Consider the following 22,648-nt stretch of genomic DNA (forward strand, 5'->3'; position numbering starts at 1 on the left):
AACTTTGACCCTGTGCCCATGAAACTGAATGTGGCTGGAGAGAAATATATATTCATGATGACTAGTCTTATTTTAATGACGACTGATTTCAGTGGACCATTGTAATGCTGCTAGGTATTCCTGCTACATTTGCCTAGTCCATTTACTCTCTCATTCTCCTAAGTGACTATTTCATATGTTTTATTTAGATATTACACTTGGACATCTCCATCATTCTTAATCTTTGTTTATAGTTTTGCTTTTTCCCCCCAGAGAAAATAGACGCAATCAAAGAGAATTTCCACACACTTGACCCAAAGACCTGTATCTGGCCTGTATAGCTTCCTCAGCTCCTGAGAGTATGGTTATATTGTTCACGCCCTTGTCTAAGGCTGAGCTCTCCACCATTGCCTAGGTTTTATCTGCTCTCACTTGCTCAAGGCCATCACTCTAGGAATTCTTCTCACTCTCTCTAGCATCATCATTTCCCCTTTTCTATTGGATTTTACTATAAGCAGGCAAATGTATTATTTTTCAAAATACAGCAGGCATAGTCCCTTTTGCCCCCTTCTAGTGTTCCTTTTGTTTGGACCACTTTCTGAGCAGATTTCTATCTGCATGGCTACCTCCCTCATCTCCAGTGCTTTTGCTCAAATGTGACCCCCTCAATGAAGCTTTCCTTGCCCACTATTAACAACTGCACATTCATTTAGAACTTGTTTTCCTCTTTCCCGGCTTTATATAATTTTAAAATAGTACTTTTCATGTTATTACTATCTGGCAATCTATTTATTGTCTGGAATATCACACAATAAAATGAACAGAATAAAAGTTCACTAGATTAAAGCTACATGACGACTGCCATTTTCTCACTCTTATACCTCACAACCTACAACCTTGGTTGGCACATAGGAGGATTTACATAATTATGTGTTGAATGAATGAGTGAAATAATCAAGGTAGCTAAAGTCAACCACTTTTTTAAAAAACATGATGGTAAAGAGATGGGAGATGGTTTAAAAGAGTAACATGGGTGGTTAGGGGAACATTTGTTTCCAGATGGGGGGTATGTTAGATATTTGTTGCTTTAACTGGGCCCCTTCTTGTGGAATTGGCCCCCTGCTTTTTCCTTTGGGAAATTCCCTCTCTCCCGTGGTTCCATGTGGTTCACATACACCGTGGTTTCTCCGTTGTGACACTATTGACATGTTGAACCAGATAATTTCTTTTTTGGGGCGGGTGTTTGTCATATGCTTTGTGGGATGTTTAACAGCATGTCTGGCCTCTATCCACTAGATTCCAAATACGCCCCTCCTCCAGCTGTAACCCAATGTCTGGAGATATTGCCAGTGTCCTCTGGGGGAGTGTGATCACCCCAATTGAGAACGACTAAAGTAAATCAACCTACCCAAGCTCCAAGCCTGGACAGGCAGCTGAGGCCTTGTCATCTGCTATTTCACTGCCCTGGCCCTAGTTAAGTATTTCGGTTGGGGACATGTGACCCTTTGTAGACAAACTACAGTTAGTGCAGGGACTTTGAAGGAGTTACTGGACAAAAAAAGCTCTTTGTGCTGGAATGCTAAGCTGACAAAGTGTATGATTGACATTGTTAGCAAATATTTGCCAGTTTTTAGGGAGTGTGTATCAGAGAATGAGGTCAGCAAGGAAAAGCAGAACCAGGGGATAGAACAGTTTCCTGAGGATATGCTCTGAATATTTAATTACCATTTCGAGTAAAGCCAGCTAACTGTACCCTTGACCTTTTCTATAAAATCCCTCTTTGGTCTAAGCCAGTGTGAGATGGATTTCTGTCCCTTGCAGATTAATGAGTACTGGCTTGAGAAGGTTTGCAGGTGGAAAGGAGCCAGTGGTGAGGGAGGGTAAACCTGATGAAGCAGTGTTCTGGAAAGGACCGCAAGGGATGAGAGAGAACAGTATAGTCTGTGCACAGTGGTAAGTAGAAATGGCAGTAAAGATGAGTGGATATACGTAGATAAGCTTGGAGATGGAGGGAGAGGAAGCTGAATGTTACCCTGTAATGTTTTCATCATCTGCTAAGAGGATGTAGAATAGATTACAGACAAAGGTAGAATAGACTAGATGGTTTGAGGTGCATGAACAGATATTCTGGAGAAATGAAAATGGGACTGACTGTGCATGAATAAAAGATGCTGAACAATAACCCACTTCTGTGTAAATATCCAAAAGAATTAAAAGTAATGCATTGAAGAGATAGTTGCACACACATGTTCAAAGCATATTATTCACAACAGGCATGAGGTGAAAACAAGCCAAAAGTCCATCGACGAATGAATCGATAAACAAAATGTTGTATATATGTGCAATGAAATATGATTGAGCCTGAAAAAGGAAGAAAATTCTGACACATGCTACAACATGGATGAACCTTGAGGACATTATGCTACATGAAATAAACCTGTCATAAAAAAGCAAGTACTGTACGGTTCCACCTACATGAAGTGTCTAAAGTAGCTAAATTCATAGAAACAGAAAGTAGAGTGGTGGTTACCGTAGATTAGAGGAAAAGGGGAATACGGAGTTATTGTTTAATGGGGATAGCATGTCATTTTTGTAGATTAGAAAGTTCTGGAAATGTGTTGAACAATGGTGCGAATATACTCAACACTTTTGAACTGTACACTTAAAAATGGTTCAGATGGTAAATTTTATGTTACATGCTTTTTACCACTATTGAAAAACAGAGAAGATGCTAAACAGCACATATAGTCTTGGAAATGATGGGGAGAGTAAATTTGTGGTAGCCATTGAGCAAGGTTTCATTTAGTCAATAGTTGAAATGCTGTATCAGAAAATTGACAAATTGACAGCTGGATTTAGAGTGTGATCAGAGGGAAGAGTACGGTGATGAGCTGGGGAAGGTGTTGGCTGAACAAATGTAAGAGAAAGTCTTGAGGATGAGGGAACAGAGTTTGTAGGTTAAGGCTTTGGCCCAAAAGACAAACTGGTGGGATCCAGAATGCATAAATATTAAATCAGAGACACTATAAACCCTGACTATGTCTGTATTCAAGAGTTCATTGACTCTAGAAAAAAATTCATAAAAGGCAAGTGTTTTTTTTTTAAAGATAAAATATATTTGAATAACTAATGTACATATTATTAAATGACATTTTACAAGCAACTAGAGCTTCTGACAAAACTGCCAAGGAAACACCCAAACCTTGAGTTGCACACCAAAACTTAAGAATTAAAATTTGACATCCATAACTTTAAAAAAATGTGCAAATTAGAATTACTAATTATGGAAAGGCAACAAATAAACCAATAACCAATAAATTATAGCCAATAAACCAATTCCCACAGGCAATGTATTGTGAGAAAAACTTAACTCAAGTAGAAATAAAAGTGAAATGTTTAGCCATATCTTAGAAAGATGCTATTATTAAAATCAGATTTTCCAACAAAACTCATGATAATCACAGGAAATGTTTCATACTTTGCTGAAAAATCAAAACCACACTACAGCCAAAAGTATATGGCAACAGTAAGTATGCTGATTACAAAAAGAAGAGTCTAGGTACAAGGACAGCTCTTTTTAGTGTCTTCCTTTCAAAGGTGACACTTTCAGAGCCGTGTAATTGCTCGTCGCCATAGCCTGGCTCCAGGCACATCTCAGGTGAGGCTTTGAAAAGTCCTTGAAGAGCGCGTGGCAGTGAAACTGGGCTCCCACCTTTATCATCAATCAAACTTTCTCTGTTCTTCTTGAGACTAAGTGCACATAGGAAGTTATAGCTTATGAGATCATTTCACTGATGTTGAGAGCATACAAATAGAATTGCTGGTATTCAAATGGTTTCTTTCCAACCCATGTTCAGTTTGATTCCAAGCGGAAGGCACACTGAAACAGAGCATTTCTGTTTAGGAGGCAGCACGAATAGCAGTGGTGCAAATCAAAGTTAAATAATCAGAGTGTTAACATGCTCTGTATATACCGATTATAAGTGCTATAACTAATAAAGCATCAACCTTTTAGAAAATATTCTATTAAGAGGTCCTCCTTCAGATAATATGATCTGGAGCAAATAATAATTAAGTTTTATAGTAATAAATATGAATAAAAAAGGGAGAGACTGAAGCAGTATTCTCATTTAATCTCAGTATTCTCATTTAATCATATGTTCATTCAACAAATATTTATGTAATAGCTTTTTTACTTTGGACCCTCACTGGTTTGGATTTACAGATCACTCTGGCCTCTCCTGTTCTCAACCCTTTCCTCTGACTCACCAGCAACAAGTAACCTTTTCTTTCTCCACTGCCAGAGCATTTTTTCTGTATCTTGTTTATGGTATGTATACTTACTCAATGATATGTATGGGTTTTTGGTGTTTTCTTCTGAAATAAATTCTAAGAGGGCAGAGATGGTATCTTTTATTTTATAGATGTTGTAGGAGAAGGCAGTTTGAAGTCAGATTTGAGCTTGAATTCTACCTTTGCAAATTGCTGACTCTGAGACCTTCGCCACGAGAAACTTTTAGCCTTGGTTTTCTCACCTTGGATATGATATGCTCACCTGGCATTATCTTGTGATAATACTCACCTTTCTGTGTTGGAGTCGGGGTAAATGGGATAAGGCATGACAGGCCCTCAGCATAGTGCTTGGGCATAAAAACCCTTCAACTGTTCACCCTCATTTTCTCCTGGGAACCTCGGGGAGGGAGAGGACACTTCCTGTTGCCTGTCTACCTTTCTATCCTCCCTATCATTCAGTTTTCAACAATCATCGTGGCTATTTAATGCCTTCACCTTTCATCTTAAATCCCTATTATCTCCTTTCCCAAACTTCCTCTCAGCTGATTGTTTTACTTTCTTCTCATTGAGGAAACAGAATTATCAGAAGGGAACTTCCTCACCTGCTTTCACCATCACATTTTCCTGCCTGCCTTCATCTGTACCCATGTGTTCTGCCTTCTCTCCTGTTATTAAGACCACGCTCTTATGTGAGGTCTGCAGACCCGACCTGAGCACTAGATCCTGTTCCTTCAGGCTACCCAGACATGCTCCAGTAATTCTTCCTTTTCTCTCCTGACATCATTTCCCCCTTTTCTACTAGATTATTCTCATCAGCATGTAGGAATAGAATCATAGCTGCTATTTCTCCATTCTTAAAAATATTTCTCTAATTTACTTACTTTTGCCATCACTCTACTTAGCTGCTCCTCCTTATAGAAAAACTTGAAGGAGTTGTCTGTAGTTGATGTCTCCAATTTATCTCCTTGCATTCTCTCTTAAGTTCACTTCAGTCAGGGACTTGCTTCCTTCCTCTCCACCAAAACTGTTCTTGTCAAGTTCACCAACAAATTTTGTGCTGCTAAATACAACAGGCACCTTTCGCTACTTATATTTCTTGGTCTATCAGCAGCATTTGACAGAGTTGATCACTCCCTCCTTATAATTCTTTCTTCACATGACCTCTAGGACACCACACTCGGGGGGTTTTCTCTTGTATCAGGCTACTTCTTTGTTCCTTTGTTGGTTCCTTCTCTGTCCATGAATCCTAATGTTGGAGGATCCAAGGCTCCAGCACGTGGGCCTATTTCTTTCCTAGCTTCTTTCACCAGCTTGGTGATCTTACTCGATATTCTTATTATGTATGTCCATACACTGACAAGGCTCAAATTCATATGTTGAGCCTGGACCTATTTTGTACTTCCTGTTGCCTTCTTGATAATTCTATTTGGATGTCTTTTTGATACATCAAACTTAATATCTCTATAGTTGGGCTTGTTTTTCTCCCCAATCCTGCTTTTCTCACTTGTCTTAATTAAGAGCAATTCTATCCTTCCAGTTGCTCAGGCCAAAAATCTCTGGTATCATTGTTGACGCTTCCCTTTTTCTCATATTTTGATACAAACTGTCAGCAAAGCCTACTGCCACTATCCTAAAAATGTGTGCAGAACCTGACCTCTTCTCAACAGTTTCTGGTAGCCACTCCCAGCCTTCTTGCCTGGATTATGGTAATAGAGTCTTCATTGATTCTCCGTCTTCTGCTCTTGGTGTCCTACACTCTGTTCTTAACAAAGCAGTTAAGCTGATTATTTGTTCCTCCACTTAAAACCCTCCGATGATTCCCATCTGGGAATAAACATCAAGTTCATTACAATGACCTGGCATACTCTTATGATCGATCATCCTCACCCTCCTCCCCTTCCACCTCTGATTTCCTCACTACCACTTTCTTCTGGCTCAGCCCATATGAGCTTGTATTAGGCCACACATAGATTTGCTCATGGAATGGTTTCTTTCCAACCAATGCTGTGCTTCCAGCACAGCAGACACACAACACCTTATGGTCTTTGCACTTACTGTTCTTTCTTCCTGGAATGTTGTTCCCCACAGGACTTGCACTTTACTTCACTCTAGTCTTTGCTCAAATGCCATTTTCCTAGTAAGGACTTCCGTTCAACTACCCTGCACTCTCTATCAGGCTTTCCTGTTTAATTTCTCTTCATAATAGTTACCATTTTCTTATTTCTTTTATTCTTAATTTTTGTGCTAATTATTTAAATATTTGTTGAATGGATGAATGAACTAAAAAAACAGGGACATTAATTGGCAATATTAAGTAGGTAAGTTAACAACTTCTATGCATTGTTACAAAAGAATTGTGCAATAGAACCATAGTACTTAGTACTATTCTTATTGATAAATAGAAATTGAAGGAAATTTTGACAGAGAAATTAATAAAAATTTTTCAGTTTCATTAGATACCATTTTGTCTTCTGATTAACTTGCTGGGTTGTATGGATCAATAGAATATACTTCTCGTGTTTCTAAATGCAGTTCTCTTCCTGTAGGGCTTTTAGTTGCATAATTGCTAAATGGAAGAAAGAAGAATGCAAAATCTTTACTCATTGATCACGATTACTATAAAGATATAACAGTTGCTTGTTTTTCATAGTTCCAGATACATGGCAAGTACTTTTCATGGATGATTCCATTTCATTGTCCTAAGTAGCCTATGAAGTAATCACTATAATCCCTGTTGTTTGGAAAGGCCCATAAAAATGAGTCACTTGCTAGGCTTCTAACTGTTGAAGTCAGAATTTGACATTAGGCAGTTTTACCTCAGATCCAGGATTCTTAATAACTAACAACTATGATCCCAGTGTCATATCAAAGTATCAAATATATAAAAAAAAGCTTTTATGTTAGGATATGATCATAAATTTACCTATTTGAGACACAATCTTCCAATTTAACTTAAAAGAAAATTTTTGTATTTGACGTTTAATTCAAAACCTTTACATGGTCATACAGCACTAAAAGCTTTAAATGATTTTTAAAAGGACATTTTTACTTCTACTCTTTGAAAGCACATACACTTTACTGTGCTTCTAAAACCACTTTGCCAAATTAGCAAAGGACACTAAAATATGTTTATGCTATCATGGAGAAGTCTGAAATAAAGTATTAAAAATTGATGGTGAAGAAAGCTTACTGCTAAGGGTACTTAGAGCATCTCACTCACTACCATATTTAAGGTCAGCTTATAGGAAGAGACATTAAGAAAACTATAAAATGGAAGTTTTAGGTCAATGTCAGATTTCGATTTTAAAATACCTTAGAGTGCTAGAAAAGAATAGCATAGTTTCTTCTTCAAATGTTTAGATGGCTTTTATAAACATTACATTTCATACAGGACATTCATTTTTAATGATTAGTGATCTCATTTAAAAAGTATTTAAGGTAGTTCAAATGCCCATATCAACTATCAGAAAACATATTGGAGTCAGTTAGAAAATGGAAATAAGGTAAGAAAGTGATGCTTAGGAATTTAGTTTAACATATTTTTTCGTTCATATCAATTGAGGCATTTAAAAATAGTATGTGGTACAATCATGTTAATAAACTTAATGATACTCAGGCTGGAACATTATGAATTATTAGAGCTTATAGACATTTCCCAAGGTTGCAAATTTTCCTACACATGCCATGTCCTTCCTGATAGCAAACTTAGGAAAGAGCATGAAGGAAAGAGATAGAGACCACATTTTCTATTTATTTAAATGTGTAATTACTCTTGGCTAAAATTGTCTTCTAACTTCCTATGAGGAAAACCAACGAATTACATTCCTATTTTTTTTTTTTAGACCTTTTTCTCCCTTGAATTCTGTGAAACTACTCTCTCCAGCTTTCCTCTTACCTCTGACTGTTTCTTACCCTCCTGCCTTTCAAGCATTACTGTCCTTCTGCAATCAGATCTCATCCCTATTTTTATTTTTCATGTTCTTTTTGGTTCCAAGGCTACAACTGTAATTTAACGTCACCTACCTCTCTCCAGGTCCCTCTCTCTTGAGTCCTACATCACAGGTGCCACAAAGGGGCAGGTCAGAACAGAACTCATCATGTTTCCCCACAAACCCGTTTCTCTCTTTTGGTGAAACACTGGGATGACCCAGTGGCCTCCACTTAGCTCATTCTTTATACTCCCTCGTCCCTATATTCAGCAAGACACTCAGTCTTGGAAATCCTACCTTGTTAAAAGTGAAGTGATCTTATATCTGTTCCATCCTCTTGGTCCACCCCTGCCACTGCTGCTTTGGCTGACAGCCCCATCCTTCCCCTTGTTTAGAAAATACAAATCTGAACATATTTTTCCCTTGCTTTAGATCCTACTTGTTTAAGATACACTCCAATTCCTTGTCATGGCCTACAGGCCTTTGATGATCTAGTTCCTGACCACCTTTCTAGATTTCACCAATGTCTGTTAAATAGAACAGACAATGTCTGTTAAATTTCCAAGGAATGTTAAAAGTATTATGTGAGAAAAAAGAGTTGTGTAACCCAATTAGTTTGGGAAACTCTGATTACAAAAAAAAAAAAAAAATTAAACAGACTGCTTTATTATAGGACTTTAAATATTCTCATGGTGATTGTGAATCTTCATGAGAAAAATGTAGTATGCAATATTTCCCCATCTTATTTGGTCATAGAATGCCCTTTTCCCAGAAGGCATTCACAACAGGGTTATGTGGCGTATCTTCTGGTAAGCCCTGCAGTCTAAAGTACCTCCCAGCTGTAGACCCTTGCCAGACCTGCCATGTTCAGGCCCTCCCAGGAGCAGAACAAACTACTCAGGTTCATAGATGCCATCATTGCATAGTTCCAATGTATTCCCTTTGTGCCCAATTACATAGACATTATACAACTGTGAACAATGTCATCAGATGGCACTGTGGGCATGCTAAATAAAGGATCCAGGTGACTTGGTATATTAAGAAAATATTGTTAGACTTTGTGAGGGACATGTTTCGTATGACATCCCTTGGTCCTCCCCCACTGGAATTAGAGCTTGGTAAGACTCCATCTGATTATCCTCCCTAACTCTGCATGTACAGAGACTCGCTAACTTACGCACACAGAACGTTCCCAGGCTGATGTAGAATGATGCCATTTGCTTAAAATGTATCTTTTGCACATATCAGAATATTCTGTAATGCCACAAGATTTTTGTGTCAGAGGGATTTTTTATGCCATTGTCTCCACCTAAAAACCACCTATGCCACCTTCACCTTCAAACACATTCTACTCACATTCAAACACATTCTACACACACTATTTCGCAATCATTTCAGATTGCTTTTGTAGTTCTCACAGTATGTAATGGAATGATGTGCCTCTGGGTCTTTATTCAAACTGTTCCTTCTACCTGGAATACCTTTTCCTTCTTGTCTATCCTCTCTCGAGGCTCATGTGAAGCATGCGTGTCTTTCACTATGGAATTTTGATCAAAATTCTTAAGTACTAGTTATTTGCTTTGTGTCCTCACCCAAAAATCACATAACACACTAGGGCAACATTACTTTATAGATTCAAATGTAGAAAAAATTAATTAATTCAAAATAAAATATAAAAATATGTCTAATTTCTGGGTATTAACACAATAATTTCTGAGCATAACAAAGCATAGAAACTTAGTAATACACTTCAGTAGTCTTGAAACAACAACTGAGTGACAGAAACATTACTTGAACTTGAAAGACTTAGTATGTTTCTCAATGGGAAGACATTACAATGTATCACAAATTAATCTGTAGCCTTAAATGCAATTACAACATACAAAAACAGAAAAGAATAGGAAAATTCTGAAAATTTATAGCGAGGGGATTCCCACCAAATATTATAACAGTAGAAAGCCATACTAATTAAAAACAAAGTGGTCTGTGTTGGAAGAATAGGCAGATCAATAAAGCAGAAAAAGGAGTCCAGAAACACAACACACCCAGATCTATTAATTATTTGATATATAATCAGTTAGAAAAATTTTATGAAAAGTCACTTGGCAATATTTATTAAGCATCTTAAATGTTCACACATTTATCCCTAGTAAGTCTAGAAATCTATAGTAAGGATATAAGTAGATGTGCAAAAGGTTTATTAAAAGGTGTCCCTCAGCAACAAATGAACAACACAAACAAACAAAAAATCATGGACACAGACAACAGTTTAGTGGTTACCAGAGGGTAAGGGGGGAGGGGAGGTGAAAGAAGGAGACAGAAGGAGATTTGCCTTTGGGTGGTGCAAATATATAGATGACGTATTATAGAATTGCACAATGCAATGTATAGATTATATATTACAGAATTCCACAATTGGAACCTGTATAATTTTATTAACCAATGTCACCTCAATAAATTCAATAGGAAGGTGTCCCTCATATTATTATTTGTTATCAAATAAATGTGGAAGCCTAAAATTTCCACAATACAGAAATACATATAATAGAACAGTACGTTATTTAGTAACTAAAAAAGAAACATGACTTAAAAACACAAAAAATAATCACACAGTGGAAAAGTTTGTGAAATTAATTGTCCGAACTTGCGTATGTACAATAGGCTAAATGAAAAAAAATTAAGGCAGGAGACTATGATGCCAAAATTTTAGTGTATAAAGAGAAAAAGAAAAAGAACATAAGAAAAAAGATCACGTAGGAATATACCAAAATATCTGTAGTCCTGATCACTGGGATTTGTTTTCTTTCTGTTTTTTAGATTTTTTAAATAATGTATCATCTGAATAAATAGTTCAATAAAGACTGTTTGATATCTTTTAATTTCTTAAGGATAGGGCTTTCTTCTACATACCACAAAATATCACATTCCAGTTATCACATTGTTATACTCATTTCATGTAACTTGTGTTTAGTTTCAGGGAAGAAACCAAAACCTTTTGTGCATTTTGGTCAAACGTGCATTGAACTTACCGATTTCTGTGTTTTAATATCATGCATAAGGTGACAATAACCAAGAAGATAAGAAATACTAAGCCTGTAGAAAACCCTAGAAAACAAAACAGCAAGTATCAAATGCCAGAAAAATGTGACCTATATTGTTTTGAAGTGATTGTGGGGCCTATTCCTAGTGGTGGGGAAATATGTTATATTACTTTTATATTTAGCCTTTCTGAGCTACACAAATATTGATTTCCTAAATAATCACACTTGGGCTTAAGGTTTTTCTGATTCAATCTAGTCCACATTTAATCTAAAGCACCAAACATTTGACCACAGGATTCAGTCAAGTTTTGTTGGGCTTTTCAGTTTTATTAGTAATATTCTCATCACTGGGGTAAAATTAGGAGCTCAAAACACCAGGATCCACGACTTTGCACAAAAACATTTTTCTCTCAGTTGTGAAATATATTTTTCTACTGCAGAACAATCCAACATATTTTAATAGTGTCAAATCATGCAAAAGACCAAGAGTTAATGTAAACTAAACTTTCAATTTAAAAACTGGGAAGAGCTTGCTGTTTAAATTACGTATTCAACTCTATCTAAAAATGACAATTTGTAATGTGAAGTGCATGTTAAAAGTTCCTGAAACCACCAAAACAGTTAATTTCCTATGAGTTAAAGTGAAGGGCACTTCAGGGTCTCAAATTTTATATATGTTTGTATAAAACATTATTAGAACTTCGAGTATGTAAGAAAACTTACCACCAACAAGAAGAGGAAATGAGCCTAAGGGGAATACAAAACCATGAACATATTAGTCTTGTTGCACGAGTCAATGCAGTCCAGAGTCCCAGGGTAACGTCCTAGAGTGAACACTCAGCTCCCTTCCCTCCAAGTCTACTTAAAAGATGTATTCTGCCCTGGATTCTACCTTCTCTTCCTTCGTTTCTTATGTAACAACTCACTGGACTTAAAAAAAAAATGTCACCTTAACTAAGTTGGGAGAGTTCATCAGTGGAAAAAAGCAATATACTCAGTATAATGAGGGATTTCTCACATTAGAATGCAAGTATTAACTGTTGTAACAGGTGGGTTAACATATTTTGGGAGGTCCCTGTCAGATTGGTAAGCATTTATAAATCAAGTTTCAGCAATAAGGGAATTACAAAATGTAAGGTTTCTAGTTTTACACCTTTAAGTTAATGCTGCTCTATTTTCTTTTCTTCCCTCATCCTCAGGAAATTTTGCTTTTTCTAGTATAGACGACCAACTTCAAATCTGTCTATTACTGTACCACTAGTTACAGACCTACGTCAACTGAAAACTCAGGAGTCCCTAATATGGAGGGATACTCCTCACTCCCTTCTCTCCAATGAGACAAGTACCAGAGGCAGCAAAGCCCTTGCACTTACCTTGTGACTTGCAAACAGCCAGGGGCGGGTTCCACAGGTGATCCTCCTGGCACTGGCTCTGGGGACTGCCTTCCAGCGTGTACCCGTCTTCACACTCCAAAGTGACGACAGCTCCGTACTGATACTTTTTCCCAGACTCCAGCCCTTTCTGGATTCCATTCATATACTCTGGGAAGCTACAGTTTACCTCTGAAATCAAAGGAATCTAATTTACCAACGTAGTAGATACTACTCTTAACGGAAAGGTTTATGAAACCAACTTAGTTCATTCTCAGTAAATAAAGCCTCACTGAAATAACACAAAATGATATCCTAGGCAGAGTGTTTCAGTGTCAGCCATCTTTCTCAATAACCTTTAGGTAATTTAAGCCAGATTATTTTCCTTCTTTGTGCTTTAGTTCCTAACCTAATAGTGTTGGATAATTTTAATGATTTGTCAGAGAAATGGTGAGGGCTGAATGGGTAATACTAAGTATTCTGAATTACTGCTTTATCAGTTGCTGCTCTTAGTCTCCAATTCTTCATACATCTACCTGCTTCCTCATGTTTTTCTTTCATTTTTTCAGTGTAGAGGTCAATAGTGTGAGATTTTGGATTTGAATCCTGACTCTAGGACTTCCTAATGTGACAAATCTCTCCATTCTATGGAGACTTCCTCTATAATGTAGGAATAATAAATGGCATGAACTTCATACGGTTCTCATAAAGGTTAAATGACAAGATACGCAAAATGCTGTGCACAGGATCTGGGGTATAGCAAGCAGTGCTCAACACATATTAGATGTTAACTTACTACTCACATTTCACAGGCCTAATGAAAATGACATTCTAAACTTTACAAAAAATATGTCCATAATCCCATCATTCCTCAGAGAAAATACACTGAAAAGATGATTGCTCTTTTCTTATTTGTAGTTTGTCAAATACACACTTATCATAACTGTAGTCATAGTGTGCATTCAGTCTGCACTTTGGTTGTTTAATTTACATAAGCATTTCAGCTTTCTATATTTAAGTGACTAAATCAGTGACCACCCATCAGAGAGACTATACTCCACATCAATTTTTTCTCATTTTGTGGTATTTAGATTAATTATTGTATTAATCCAATTAAATTCATTTAATTAAATGATCTCATTAATGCATTTATTTGGCAATTTTAAACGGAAAGTACCTAACTGAATATATCTGATTGGGATGAATTTAATTTAAAAATAAAAAAATAGATAATGCACCTTTACAATAAGGGGCAGGTTGGCTCCAGGTTCCCTCGTGTGTGCAAAGAAGAAGTTCATCTCCTACCAACAGGTAGCCTTGGTCACAGCTGTACAGGACTGACATTCCAGGAGAAAAGCGAGCTACATCTCCACCAGTATGATTCCCATTGGGGATCTTAAGTGGAGGTTGACATCCTAAGAAAGCTTAGATACCAAGAAAAAACATTTTTTAAAAAAAATTTAGCACAGAGCAACGTATAGCCAACAGTACCTATGGGTGATAGCGATACAGACAGAAGGCAGGAACAAGCCAATTAATTGGTATCTAGAAATGTTCATTGCACGAAACCAAGCAGCACTGGACAGAGATTGGCATTGCCTACATATATTGTATATGATCTGAAGAAAAATGTCAAAAGTAATATAATGACACATCAATGGTTGCAGCTCACAACTATAATCGATCAACCAATTGTATTCTTTTCTTTTCCCTTTGAATAACAGAAAGGCAGTAGTCTAAGAGTCACCCCCTCAAATGCCTACAGGACTCAGGAAATGAAGTCGTGAGATCTGACAAATGAGAGCGCTCTTCTAAAAATGACAGCCACAGCACAATTCAAGCAACTAGTGCCTTGCAGGAAAGCAAAGGGGCCCTAACTGAATCACAGGTTCACCATTTATCTTGGGTTGTGCACAAGGGGTTTCACTTAAAATGAGACTACTGTGCTGGCCAAAGAAAAACAGTTCTGATGAGCTAAATTCAGTTACTGAGTCACCAACTGGCAGCCTCTGGTGTAGATAGTCAGAAATAGGAATAAAACTGCCAAATGATAACTAAAATGACAAGGACAATTCAGTGGGTTTGAAGGCCAACTTCACTCTTTGGGACACCCAAAGTTCTCTTTATCCTGATATTAAGCCTTAATAGCACTTATTAGGCAATATTACTGCCAACATTTGCCCCTGTCCAAAAAGGTAGGTGTATTTTTCTTATTCTAAATTAATAAAAATAATAAATTTTGGAGACACCATCAATTTGGAAGTGAAACATTATTCTTTCATGTTCTTTTTTTCAACACACTTAAAAGGAAAGGGAATAAGAAAATCAGGTAAGAAGATAAAGCAGGTATGTTATAAAACAATGTAATTGCCTTAGCTTTTACATGCTTTTCCTTAGGCAGACTGGCAAGAGCAGTTTGAAAAACCTTTCTCTTTATTCTGTGCAACACCCCATGGCTTATTCCTTACAATGTCTTACCTGTTTTAATACAAGTGGGTATACCTGGCACCCATTGGTTATTGGTGTGGCACCTAATCGAGTGACTGCCATTCATGATAAAGCCGGGGTTGCAGACAACATACACTGTGTCATTGTGGGAATATGAAGAATGAGTTTTATTTAACTTGTGTCCATTTTTGACTTCTGGGTTGGGGCAGTGGGTCACAGGAGGAGGTTTCAAGCACTGTGGAGGCAGTCCACTCCAAGATGCGCGTCCTTCAGCATCACTTATGCATCGTATGCTCTTCTGTCCCAGAAGAGAGAATCCTTGGTCACATTCGTAAGAGACTTCAGTTCCATATAGAAAGTGTTCAGCCATCACACCTGTGTGCCTCCCATTGTGAATCACTGCTGGGGGTGGACACTGAATAACTGTACAAGAGAGTAAGGAAATTCTACTTCAGTTACTACACCAAAGTAGACAGTCTTCATTCAGGAATAAATGACACTATGCAACGTATGTATTGCACATAACTATAAAATTATTTAGATTTACCAACTGAATTATTCCTGTTATTCACTGTAATTATTTTCCTATTTTCAAGCTTATTCCATTCCTTATTCTTTTTTTCAGTTATAGTTGACACTCAATATTATTTTATATTAGTTTCAGATGTACAGTGTAACCACTATGAATTATCTTTTCTTTAAAACAGCTTTATTAATATTACTGATTATGAGTAGTACAGATTCATTCCAAAATATTTAAAAATACAGTAAAGTAATAAGAAAGAAATGCAACTATATTATCATGAACTAGAGACACAGGCTATATTTGTCTTTTTTAATCTTCAGCAAATATATGGCCAATCCATGGTTCCTACTAGACAACTTTGTTTCCCAATGACAGTGCTGACCAAACACTGAAAGATTTTTCTTGTCTTGTGTACAGTGAGCTAGAACACACAGACTGTAAAGGTAGCTATAGACTAGTTCATCAGTGGCCTGTCTTCTCTAACCCCCTACTACCCCAGTGACAACTTTAATTTCTATCTTACCTTTACAAAGTGGAATCCTTTGGAACCAAACACCATTCTCAGGATCCTCACACTTCCGATAAGCATGTCCAGTCAACTGGTACCTAGAGAGAGGTTATAATGCATTTCCTCTTCCCGTTACCACGTCTCTGCAACCTAGCCTCCTCAAGCCACAAATACAGAGGACTTACAAGCTCTGGCAGAGAGGAGTTAAAACCCTTGGTCTCCAAGTAAGAAAACTACTTTAGACCTAGACTTGCTCACAGCAAAGCCGTTGCCATGTCAAGAAAGAACTGAAAAGTCAGAGATGCTACTTAGACCTTTGGAACCTCACATTGTGTGTGAGTGTGACAACAAGGAACCCCTAAAAGGTGTCACCAACGCAAGCTGAGGGTAGAATTAATGCACAGAATAAAATGGAGACCCTTTCTCAGAATGGATCATCTCACACTCACCCATCCTGACAGGATGTATTAACCAGGATCACATGCGAACCAGCTGGAGGCTCTTGAACATTTTCTCCCACAGGTTGACATGGTGCTTCTAGAGGAGCAAAGTCACAATTACTTATACACGTCTGATATCAAAGAGAAAGACAACTCTTGGACTAAAAGTACCTTCACACCGAGGGGCAGAAGGACTCCAGTTTCCTGAAGGCACACAGTGAATGGATTTGTTTCCCACAAGCAAGTAGCCAGGGTCACAGGTGTAGTCTACAGTCATCCCAGAGACAAAGAAGACCCTATTTCCACCTGTATGCCGACCATGGTGGAGCCCAGAGGGTGGCTGGCAGCCTGAAGAGAAAACTCCCCACATAAATACCAACGGAAGAGGAATTCATACTCAGGAACATTAAGGATACACAGTTTGACAACAGACAATCTTACAATTTTAAGCCAAAGATCATAAAGCTCTAATTCATTCCTGAAGGCTTTCTGCTCTTTGGAAAGAACTAGGCATCCTCTCATTATCTATGCTGAATACATTCCAGACACAAGAGGCATTAACACAAAGAACGCATACATCACACATAGAATGTTATACTACAGAATGAGAGAAATAGGACAGTAACCTGTGCCCTCTTGACTTCTTGCATGACTCTAGTTTGGGGTGGGAGATAAGGAGAAACAAGTAAATACCTCATTTTTCCCCCCGTTGGGTTTTTACCTTTTTCACAGACTGGTATTTCAGGATCCCAGGTGTTATTGGCTTTGCAACGAATCTGACTGCTGCCCTTCAAAGTAAATCCATTATTACATTTGAATGTCACACTGTCATTGTAGAAATATGGGGCGTCTTTGTCAGATATCTGGTATCCATTTGCGACGTGGACACGTGAGCACTGAACAGCAGGGAGGGAAAGTTTACAGAGAGGAGCAGGGCCACTCCAGATGCCCCTCTCCTGATTGTTGCTTGTACAACGGATGGTGCTCTCCCCAATGAGGTTGAATGTTACTCCTCTCTCTGGCCCGGGGTTACATGTGTAAGTGACTGTGGTTCCATATAGAACGTCTTCTGAGGAGCTCCCTGTGTGTGTCCCATTGATGATAACAGGGGGTGGTGGGCAGGTGATTTCTGGAGAGATGAGAAGTTACTGTAGAATTCTGTTCCAGTATTGACACCAAAGAAGAGAAATGAAGCTAGTAATGAACCTGTGGTTATTACATTTCCTGGACGATATGGTCAAGTTTTGATGATACAAGTTATTTCATAACATATGTAACATTCAACTCAAACAGGTTTCATAATGGAAATCTTTGTTAGAAGTGAACATGTAACGTCTATGTCATATTGTGTGGCAGTAAAGTCCAGTAGTAAATTATTAATTGAAAAATCATCTCTTTTAATAACCAATAGGTGAATAAAAGGCACAGCGAAATAGAATTAAGCTTCTCTGCGTACCATCTTTGTCCTAGGATGATATGATACTTTGGCCAAGAATGTTTATTGTTGATTGAGCACCTACTTTTTGACAGGCAATTTTCTCATGTATAAAGTAGGGATAGTACCATTTAATCATAACAGCTTTGAAGTCTGCATTCTTATGCTGACTTTACAGATGAGGGACTAGAGGTTCACAGAAGTTACATAAATTGCCCAAGATCATATTAAGCAATAGATACAGGATATGAGATAATACCCCACACAAATCTCCTTTTTCTCCACTAACCTACTTATACCCAAATTGAGCATGGTAGATTACATACTCACCACTTTCATCAATCTTATATTTCTAAATCACAAAAGAGAACCAGTCATTAAACACATTTAAATTAAGTGATTGTTATGTTTGGAAGTAGAAAGAGGTGACAGTAGAAAGACAGCAAAACTGTGCAACCTTAACTGTTGACAAAGTTAATAGAATAAAATAGTCTCATTCCAATAACATGGCCTAAAATAGAAATCTCCCAATAAAAGCATAGCGCTCACATTATTTCAGGTTCTCTGTTATTTTTGCTACTCACCTTTACAAAGACGAATCTCCACAAACCAAGGAATCGCACCTTGACACTGCTGATAAACACTCTCACCTAATCGGTACCTAGAGACAGAGTCACGTCATTTTGACAGCTGGGGATGACTAAGCTAAGCAAGAGCTAGTGGCTCAAAAGCAGACTCACCGCTTTCAGGACAAGAAGCAATAGGAAAAAAATGTAGCCCGCAGCAGCACCATCCATCCATTGCATAGGCATAGTTCCCATGCATGGAAAAATAGCACGATCAACACTTCCGTGAACACGCAACAGGGAAGGGTCTTTGAGATAAACTCTTACACAGAGCCTGCAGTGTGCACTGAAAAGACAGCCCTAGTTCAGGTGTAGCCAACACTCACCCTTCATCGCAAGAAGAGTTAACATCCAGTCTAATAAATTGATCCCGGGGTTTTTCATACAGATGTTTTCCTATGGGTTCACATTTTGCCACTAAGAAAAGAGACTAGGATGAGAAATAACTCAAGGCAATCTCAAAACCACAGAACACGTACATTCAAAGCCTGGCACCTTTGCATTTGGGGGCAGTGGGTGTCCACACCCCCTCAGGGGTACAATGTAAAGATTCTTCTCCCACTAGCACATAGCCAACGTCACAGCTGTATTTTACGGATGTTCCAGGGTCAAAGCGGATCCTGTGCCCAGCTTCCTTTTGCCCATTGAGGATTTTAGGAGGAGCTTGGCACTCTAAAAGAAAGGGAGACAATTTTTCTTATAGAACAGCAAAAGGAAGAAACAGGCCAAAGAAATGGTTGTTAAAGCTACAATTTCACTCTGGTGGCAGTTACAATGGTACAGAAAGCATCCTGCAGCCCAGCTTAGGGTAGTTTAAAGCAGTGGTTCTCCATCTTTTTCTCCATTCATCACTTCGACTGCTGCAGATTTTATTCAGTTCCCACTTGGTGCTGTAACCCTTCACATGTGGCTTCCTTTCTTAAGGAATCGCCTTGTATGCTTTCAATGGGAGATTCTGATATAGCCATGCAGTGGGGGCTTTGCTGACTTCCCTTTTAAGAAATCTCATTTAGGACAAACAAGCATTTATTTTCTTCCTAAAGAAGTGGGCAACTTAGTGGTCTTTAGTACTTCCCCCCCCACACACGGATACTCCCACAAAATGACACAATGCTGGGGGCAGTGTCAAGAAAGCCTACATAATTTATATTCACTATGCATGTTTAGTAGAATTGAGGGAACTAGAACCTGGGAAAGACCCAGCTCAAGTCCATAACCTCTTCCTCTCACTCTTCGAAAAGATGAACCAGTAGCTTTCTTTCTGAGTATTGGAACACCTACCCTTCTCACAGACGGGTGCGGATGGCTCCCATGTGCCTTGGGCGTTACATCGGATTCCCTTGCTGCCCTTCAAGGTGAAGCCACTCAAGCAAGCAAATACCACAGTGTCATTATAGGAATATTGATCTTTCTGCCCAGATGATATTTGGCCTCTTAGGATCTGGGGAGGTTGACACTGAATCGCAGGAACAGAAAGTTCGCAGCGTGGGGCAGGGCCACTCCACATCCCAGTCTTCTGACTATCGCTGGTACAACGGATGGTGTTCTCCCCAATCAGGTTGAAGTTCACTCCCTTCTCTGGGTCCGGGTCACAAGTGTAAGTGACTGTGCTTCCATATCGAACATTCATTGAAGGGTGGCCTGTATGACTTCCGTTGAGAATGGGAGGAGGTGGCAGGCAAAGAATTTCTAGAGAAATTACAGAGAGCAAGGACAAGATTTTTGCTGTGCTGTAAACAAAGAATGCCTCAGTCATTGCCTGATACCACTCTCACCTCCTGGGTTGAGGGACAGTGATATTTGAATCTGTCATGAATCAGTTAAGGCAGGTATAGCATTAGAATTCCAACAGTATGATTTGAAGTTTAATCCCTGAATACATCTACTCTGCTGATCCTTGCTTTTGGTTTACTGAATATACATTCTCCTTTATGTTCACAGCCTGGTTGGCAAGTCTACTTCGATTTCAGAGGAAAAAAAGCCCAGGAACACTGTTTTGGTTGAGTAAGCAGAGAATAAAGTGGTAACTGAAGGATCTCCAGTGAAGAATATATCCCTTAAAGATGTCCAGGAGAGATGTTTGCGCTATACGCCTCTGTACAGTAATGACTGCACCAACAGCTCTTAGTTAAGCTGAGAATGCAGTGTCCTGTTGAGCCTCTGACAAAGAACTCATTGCAAACCACAACTCGCCTAACCTACCTTCACAAACAGGCATCTTGGTCCATAAAGCATCTTGTCCAGCAATTACACACCTACTGGAAGGTTGGCCTTGTAATCGATACCTGGAGATAGAAGGTGGTCAGTCAGAACTATCAGGCAGTTGGTTTGGGGGAACATTAACCTCTACTTAAAGTCCATGACAAATTCACTTAATTCATGTGCAGCAACTACTTTTATTAGCATTATCTCTCAGCCTCTCCCCAGGGGGTCCATAGATCCTCACAGAGGAGCATTCAGAGGTCACACCATGCATATATAATCCAAATGAAGTAAATCACATAGATCCTTTAGACACTCACCCTTCGTTACAGGAAAAGTTCACAGTTTCACCTACTCGAAGACTTGGAGGCCCCTTCATCTGCCCATTGAGAAGTGGTCCTGGAGGTTTACACCGTGCCTCTAAGGAAACAAGCCAAAGGTGTGCAAAGCATTGCAATAACCTAATAGGCCAATTACTTAAAATTGATTTTAAATTTTGGTTACCTTTACATGTGGGAATGATGGCACTCCAGTCTCCTGATGACAAACAGCTAATGGTCTTTTCTCCAACAAGCAAATAGCCAGGTTCACAGCTATAAGTCACAGAAAATCCAGGGACAAAGGAGCCAACGTTCTTTCCTGTGTGATGTCCATTGGGGATCATGGGAAGTGGTGGACACTCCAGAGGGAAATCTTTACACGTTAGAAAAAAGGCGATCAGATGATACATCTTACACAATCTAGATTTTGACTTAGTAAATGGATCCAAATAAATGTCACATGATCCATGGAACCAGTCATCATTGATTTCCAACTCAGCCTTTTAAAGATCAAACAGTTATGGTTTATTTATATACATTTTATATCACAAGTAGCACATTATTTTCCATTTTTGTTATACTTTATGATTTGCCTGTGAAAATTTTCCATTACTCAAAAAATGTCTATTCTACCTTCTCATCCTACCCTTAAATCTATTGTCCACTCCAAAAGTACCATGTTATTATTTAGCGAGTCATCTTGCTAGATATTAGTGACATGGCTTTATGGGATCCTATATGTGACACACACACACACACACACACACACACACACACACACATAGAGACACACAGATAAAGGGTGTGTACCCGTGTACTAAATACATCTTACTCTATGCCTTCCTTTCTTTGCTGAATAATCTATGATATCTTTCTGGGTCAATACATATAGTTCTACCTAAATCTTTATAAAGGCTTAATTATTTTCTATAATCACCTCATTTTGTGACTCTCTTCAGATAGTCCTTACATCCAAGATTATATATCTATCTATAAATAGATAGAATCATATTTTTCTAATTTTCAACTCATTAATCAATTTAGAATCGATCAATACTGTTCTTCACTAAGAAAATTAAGGGCTAATTTTGATGGCGTAATTTTTGTCAACTATGCCAGTCCCTGTAATGATATGATTGAAATTCAGATTTAGATTTCAGCAGCAACATAAGCAAACCAAATAAAAAGAAATGAAGAACTTACAGTAGTCCCTATTTTTAAAGTCGTGTGATCAGAAATGTTATGCTTAGGAGATGACTTGGGAAAATAGTGGATTTCTTCAGAAAGTGTTCACAGACACCACAGACAACAGGGTATCATTTCTATCAGACTGTATTAACAGCTACTTATAGATGAGTTTTAAATCCACCGGGTGTATTTTTGCTAATAGATTTCACATTGTTCTAATTTTAACATTGACCCTGATATGTAGTTTAAAACCACCCAATTTGCATAGCACCAACCAACTCTGGCCCCCATCCTTGTGAGGTTTAACCATTTAGCTATTAGGTATGTTCAGTTTCCTATTCCC

General features: G+C 38.2%; 1 protein-coding gene across 8 annotated transcripts in view; it reads right to left on the reverse strand.

The window, feature by feature from the left end:
- Positions 1-2,224: 2,224 nt before the first annotated feature.
- The window catches only part of CR2 (complement C3d receptor 2), a 34,090-nt gene continuing 13,666 nt past the window's right edge, over positions 2,225-22,648 (reverse strand). For 5 of the 8 annotated variants that reach the window (XM_074321974.2, XM_074321976.2, XM_074321977.2 and 2 more), the window contains 18 exons: positions 21,302-21,490; positions 21,118-21,217; positions 20,798-20,880; positions 19,877-20,284; positions 19,091-19,267; positions 18,922-19,012; positions 18,554-18,630; positions 17,256-17,663; positions 16,706-16,882; positions 16,544-16,631; positions 16,110-16,192; positions 15,091-15,483; positions 13,851-14,036; positions 12,616-12,804; positions 11,966-11,989; positions 11,231-11,306; positions 6,733-6,838; positions 2,225-3,859 (listed from right to left, as the gene is read on the reverse strand). In XM_074321974.2, the coding sequence (XP_074178075.2) occupies positions 6,748-6,838; positions 11,231-11,306; positions 11,966-11,989; positions 12,616-12,804; positions 13,851-14,036; positions 15,091-15,483; positions 16,110-16,192; positions 16,544-16,631; positions 16,706-16,882; positions 17,256-17,663; positions 18,554-18,630; positions 18,922-19,012; positions 19,091-19,267; positions 19,877-20,284; positions 20,798-20,880; positions 21,118-21,217; positions 21,302-21,490 (2,840 nt within the window). In that variant the 3' untranslated portion in view covers positions 2,225-3,859; positions 6,733-6,747. Of the gene's footprint in view, positions 3,905-6,732; positions 6,839-11,230; positions 11,307-11,965; positions 11,990-12,615; positions 12,805-13,850; positions 14,037-15,090; positions 15,484-16,109; positions 16,193-16,543; positions 16,632-16,705; positions 16,883-17,255; positions 17,664-18,553; positions 18,631-18,921; positions 19,013-19,090; positions 19,268-19,876; positions 20,285-20,797; positions 20,881-21,117; positions 21,218-21,301; positions 21,491-22,648 lie in introns of all 8 variants that reach the window. The other 3 variants (XM_074321975.2, XM_074321981.2, XM_088801693.1) reach the window with 2 other exon arrangements.

The sequence above is a fragment of the Rhinolophus sinicus genome, chromosome 11 (assembly GCF_057876585.1).
Source record: "Rhinolophus sinicus isolate RSI-liver-muscle chromosome 11, RSI-T2T, whole genome shotgun sequence".
NCBI classification, from domain to species: Eukaryota; Metazoa; Chordata; class Mammalia; order Chiroptera; family Rhinolophidae; genus Rhinolophus; species Rhinolophus sinicus.